Source organism: Labeo rohita, chromosome 5 (genome assembly GCF_022985175.1).
Source record: "Labeo rohita strain BAU-BD-2019 chromosome 5, IGBB_LRoh.1.0, whole genome shotgun sequence".
Classification (NCBI taxonomy): Eukaryota; Metazoa; Chordata; class Actinopteri; order Cypriniformes; family Cyprinidae; genus Labeo; species Labeo rohita.
The window spans coordinates 11873076-11879355 of NC_066873.1; the positions used below are offsets into that span (position 1 = coordinate 11873076).

The 6280-nt window shown below is 33.4% G+C and overlaps 1 protein-coding gene across 1 annotated transcript; it reads right to left on the bottom strand.

Annotated features, from left to right (window-relative positions):
- Positions 1-1950: 1950 nt before the first annotated feature.
- Positions 1951-4601, bottom strand: pex12 (peroxisomal biogenesis factor 12). The gene is made up of 3 exons (XM_051108945.1): positions 4226-4601; positions 2613-3148; positions 1951-2534 (listed from the first exon to the last, which is right to left on the bottom strand). The coding sequence occupies exons 1-3, from the start codon at positions 4349-4351 to the stop codon at positions 2144-2146; spliced, it is 1053 nt and encodes a 350-aa protein (XP_050964902.1). The 5' UTR covers positions 4352-4601; the 3' UTR covers positions 1951-2143.
- Between the last annotated feature and the right edge of the window lie 1679 nt (positions 4602-6280).

The following is a 6280-nucleotide window of genomic DNA, read 5'->3' on the forward strand; positions in this document are numbered from 1 at the left end:
GAATGAAAAGGCTCTATTCGAATGGAACTGTAAAACAATACCAGCATATAAACTTAATTAGTTGAATCAGCTGTCATCAGTATCATAGATAGTCCTGTGCTCTTCAACTGTCTGGTTTCAATAAATGGTTTGAATTATGATACTAAAACTTAATATAATCTTATGATTAAAAGAACATTTAAAAATGGGCAAAACACACTTGAATTAGAGTTAACATGACATGAAAATACACTATTTTGTAAATGCATATAATCTAAATGCCATAACTAGACCTTCTGACAGGGTTTTCTGAAGGTAAATGTAAAACTTTATGACTTTTTTAAGACCAAAGAAAATGTAAAGACCAAACTAAAGGGAATATACACAACCAGTCGAATGTTTTGAACATTTAAGATATATATATTTTTTTTTCACCAAGCCTGCATTATTTGGTCTAAATTACAGCAAAAACCGTAACATTTGAAAATATTTTTACTATTTAAAATAAATGTTTACAATTTAAATATATTTCAAAATGTAATTTATTCCTGTGATTTCAAAGCTGATTTTTTTAGCATCATTACTTCAGTCACATGATCCTTCAGAAATCATTCTAATATTCTGATTTGCTGCTTAAAAACATTTATTGTTTTTTTATTATTATTATTATGTTGAAAACAACTGAGTAATTTTTTTTTAGGTTTCTCTGATGACCATAAAGTTCAGAAGAACAGCATTTATCTGAAATAGAAATCTTTTGTAACATTATAAATGTCTTTATCATAACTTTTGATCAATTTAAAGCATCCTTGCTAAATAAAAGTATTATTTTCTATAATTAAATTAAATGAAATTAAGTTAAATTAAATTTAATTAGACTGACTCCAAGCTTGGTACAAAATGGTACAGTGTGTAATGTTACAAACGTTTTTTAAATTTTAGATAAATGCTGATCTTTGGATCTTTCTATTCATCCAAGAATCCTGGAAAATGTACTGAACTGTTTTAAATATTGATTATAATAATAGTAAAAATATTTCTTGCACAGCAAATCAACATATTAGAATGATTTCTAAAGGATCATGTGACACTGAAGACTGGAGTAAAATGTAGCATTGATCACAGGAATAAATTACATTTTAAAATACATTCAAATAGAAAGCAGTTATTTTAAATAGTAAAACTATTTCACAATATTGAATCAAATAAATGCAGGCTTAGTGAGCAAAACAGAATTCTTTAAAAAACATTAAAAATCTTACTGTTCAAAAACTTTTGACTGGTAGTGTAATACATCAGTTAGTTCTCTAAATGTAAGAGAATATGTATTAGCAACACGGTAAAGTTTGAAAATCAACAGATCTCTATTAATATTTTTTATTATTTTTACAAAAAAAGTAGTTACTACTCAGTATTATTGTCTTGTTGTCAAGTGAAACTATCTCCAAATTTTTTAATTAATACAAAATGGCAAAAGTCTTGTTTTCTGAGAAACAGATCAAAATTAAATAAGTATATCATTAAAACAAGAATAATTATATGCCAGTTAGCTCAGAAAAATAAACATTCATTCAAAAGGGGGTATTTTCATATACCATTGACAGATATTTGTTCTTAGTTTAAGCATTAACTCACCTGTAAAATTTAATTTCTTCAATGTATTCTTTTTGCATCTTAAGCAAATGTATCTTGATTTAAGGTTCTTACACTGGAGAACAAGACAAAATTGGAAGATATTCTTTTTTTCCTTTATTTCAGTGCATGTAGCATTTGAAATTATAGATTTAAGACTCTTATGGATTTCCTAAGACTTTAAGGTCCACAGAAATGTGTTCAAGTTCACATTCATCTGCCTCCACTTTCTTTGTTTTTAAAAATCTGTTATATTTGGCTGTACGTCAAAATATGAAAGAAAACATCTGTCACGGCTTCCGTTGCGTTGCAACTTTAAATAAGAGTCGGCAATGATGATATCAGTACAAATTTAATATTTACACATTTCATAAATTAACAGTCTATTATAACCATTTTAAGCATTTTAGCTTTCCTTAGTACAACATTTAATATTAAACCTGTTCTTCACCTGAACAATGTGCAATAATTATGTAAAATCAAATCCACATTAATAAGCATCTTGGAAACAAAACTAACACATTTGGCCAGTCTATCCATCAGGTGTGTATATTTTAATGAGGTGCTGCAGTCCTGACGGGTAGCCGGTGAGAGGACACCTGTGATTGGCTTTGACATACACATATATACACTTATAACAAAACACATAGCCTGAAGTGGCCAGCGCGGTGTCATTGTTGCGCACTTTCCTACAGAGCGGACAGACTTTGATGTGTGTGTGTGACGTCTCCTGGCTGTGAAGATGGAGAGGCGGTGGAGGGGTTGGAAGGGAGGTCAAGGATTTAACCGTGCTCTGGTTCTCAGATGAATACCACCACTCCAGAAACTGGAGGAAAAACACTCCAATCGAGAGGCTGGTTGAAAGAGATACAGCCACACCACCAACCGCTGTAGAGACCAAGCGCTGAAATTTCTCTCCAAAGCTGAAAACACAGATTAACCATGTTTATATTTTGGTAAACCTCAAGAAAATAATGTAGTGTAGACTCTAAATAACTCACCTTTGATTGGGGCTCAGTGCCGGGCCCGATGGTTTGAGATCCAGGCCGTGTATGTCATTAGCCGTGAGATATGAGAGTTTAACCCCTGCCAGCCACAGAAGCGGAGAATGCGTCCGTGTTTTGCCGAAAACATACAAAAGCTGTTGGCAAAAGACCCAGCCATCCCATGCCATGCACACGAAGGGATACGCAGCCAAAAAAGCCCTGTACAACTTCTGCATGAAGGACTGCGGCAAGCGGATGGAGAAATCGTCCTCGTCTCTCTGTCGAGCCAGGACTTTTTCCAGTTTGGTGTGGAGGTAAGGAAGGAGCGCCAGAAGGAACAAAGAGCGCCAGTGCTGTCTGCGCCGAAGTCCCAGATGAGCTGCCCGTGTGCCGTCATCTCCTACACGCTTCAGACCGTAGAAGTTCTCTGAGAAAGAGGCGCTGGTACGGGAAAGGAAATGATGCTGCAATAACACGTCCAGCACAGCATAAATCTCATCAAACCTCCTCCAAAGAATTCCATAGCGAGCGGGGTTAGACGTAGCAAGGATCTGTGGACACAGGCAGGGTTTGCACATCAAATACAGTCCAGGTCAGCCTGGTTCATATTTCACATTGGAGATGAAAGTTCAAGTTACACTCACTGCAGTGTGGGACACAACAGGTTTTAAGCACAGGTTGTATTGTCAAATATAATAACCCAAACATGACCTTACATAGCTGTATTGTATAAAGTGCTAAATAAATAAAGGTGATTCGTAGGAATACGTGCATAAAATACCATCTATGTTTGTCCACCAAACATTTACTTGGGTAACAGAGTTGACTGGTAACTTAGTTGACATTTTTAGTGTTTTGGGCCTATACTCAACATAGAAGCCTAGAGCTACTGAGCATATGGTATGTTTAGAAATATATTTTTTTATAATCAAAACATAAGCTTTAGTTAAATGTTAACAGTCAATCAATCCACTCCTGACACAAGTTTGCTAGTTTAACCAATATTAGGGGAAAGAGAGAGAACATAACGTCTAGTGTTTCATCCATGTGCTTCTAGAGGAAATATCATCATACTGTGCAAATTATGCGAGAATGGGACAAACCATTCCTTTCTGAGAGGGTTTCTAGTGGGTAACTTAATTGACACTGGTTTTAAGACACAAATATTTCACAATAAACACTTATTATTTTTAAAGCGCACACCCAATCTTGATAAAACTATGGAATTAATTTATATTTGAGATCATTTTCACGCTTAAACGCAGAGTACAATGAGCAACTTTACAAAAATTGGACAGCTGAGTACCAGGGTTGTATGTGATATGAACATTTTTTGAACAAAACATACGGTTTTTTTAACATATAGTAGTGTTTTGGGGAAAATATAATTGTGTACTAGAAAATTAAGCATTGGGGATTTATATTTTTGAAAATATATTAAAAATATACTTCATGGACATGAGATGTACCCAGAATTGTTGAATGGCCCACCTGCTTTCAGCGCATAGTGTACAAATACTGTGAGTACTGTATTTCACACGCAGCCCAAGTTGTTGGGGAACACATGAAAATCAGTGAGGTGTATTATTTACAGTGGTGGCTAATGAGGTACAAGATGGTTTAAATACCTTCACAGCATGCAGTAATGCAGGTTTAACAGCGCTCATCAAAGAGTCCTGAGCTAAAACCTCAAATATGGACGGTCTGTCTTCAGCTGGAGCTGCTGTTGTTAAATGTGCACCTCGCTCTGCCATTATACTGGGCTCAATACAGATGTGAGCAAGAACGGCGAACTTCACAGTTCAGACAACAACAAAGCTATCTAAAAAAAAAAATGCATAAATAGTGCTAAAAGTCTTTTAAATATAACATTTTTTATCATTTTACTAAAACCGTCAATTTAGACACCAAAATTACACTTCGCGAATCGATACACGGTTTAACTGTCATATATAACCGTCAATGTTTTTTCCTGTTAGTGGCGTTGTTCCTCTGTGTTTTCACTAGCGGCTTTTGGGACAACAAAATAGGTTCATACTGCCACCTACTGTGCTGGGGTGGTCAGTAAAATATTCTCTTCTGTTCTATCGACCACTGTTTCTAATGACTGAACTCTAAAACTATCAAACTACTTTTCACAATAAAAAATTAATAGCAAAAACGTCAGAGACTAATGCCAAACTTCAAAATAAATCTACACTACCAATCAAAGGTTTTTGGACAGTACGATTTTTAATGTTATTTTAAAGAATTCTATTCTGCTCACCAAGCCTGCATTTATTTGATCCAAAATACAGCAGAAGCATGGTGAAATATTTTTACTATTTACAGTAACTGCTTTGTTTTTCAATATATTTTAAAACGTATTTTATTCCTTTGATCAAAGCTGAAGTCATTACTCCAGTCTTCAGTGTCACACGATCCATCAGAAATCATTCTAATATGTGACCCTGGACCACAAAACCAGTCATAAGTGTAAATTTCACGAAATGGAGATTTATACATCACCTGAAAGCTGAATAAATAAGATTTCCATTGATGTATGGTTTGTTAGGAGAGGACAATATTTGGCCGAGATACAGCAATATAAAAAAATCTGCAATCTGAGGGTGCAAAAAAATAAAAATACTGAGAAAATTACCTTTAAAGTTGTCCAAATGAAGTTCATAGCAATGCATATTACTAATCAAAAATTAAGTTTTGATATATTTACGGTGGAAAATTTACAAAATATCTTTATGGAACATGATTATTCCTTTATATCCTAATGATGTTTGGTATAAAAGGAAAATCTATAAATTTGACCCGTCTGATGTATTTTTGGCTATTGCTACAAATATACCCGTGCAACGTAAGACTGGTTTTGTGGTCCAGGGTCACGTATATGCTGATTTGCAACATTACTATTATTAATATTTAAAACAGTTAAGTAAATTTTTTCAGGATTCTTCAATGAATAGAAAGATCCAAAGATCAGTATTTATCTGAAATAACATTATAAACTATACCATTCAAAAGCTTGGAGTCAGTTTAATTTTTGTAACATTATAACATTTATAATGTTACAAAAGATTTCTATTTCAGATAAATGCTGTTCGTCTGAACTTTAAATTCAAAGAAATATTAATAATACATGTTTTTTGAGCAGCACATCAGAATATTAGAATAATTTCTGAAGGCTCATGTGACTGGAGTAATGATGCTAAAAATGCAGCTTTGAAATCACAGGAATAACTTTTGAAACATATTAAAATAGAAAACAGTTATTTAAAATAGTAAACATCTCAACATTTTACTGTTTTTGCTGTACTTTGGATCAAATAAATTGCATACAGCATATTTTCTCTCAAAATGTACAAAACATTTGTAATAGTGAATGGAATTATCTTGAAAGCATATAAATGAAATGATTAAATCCACATACTATTTTAGAAATGTATAAATATATGTCTATGATGTAAGAAGTCCTTTCTTCAATGTCTGGTTTTGTGTGTGACAAAAATATTCCTTGGATTAAAGTATATAAAGGAAGTTGGTGGGCATCTGCTGCACATTGGATGAAACCGGACGAAACCCAATCCAAATTTGCTCCTGACTAAAATTATGAAATTGGTTGTTTCTTGATGCAAGCAGAATTAGAAAGGCACAAAAATGGACAATAAACATTATATTAAAAAAATTCA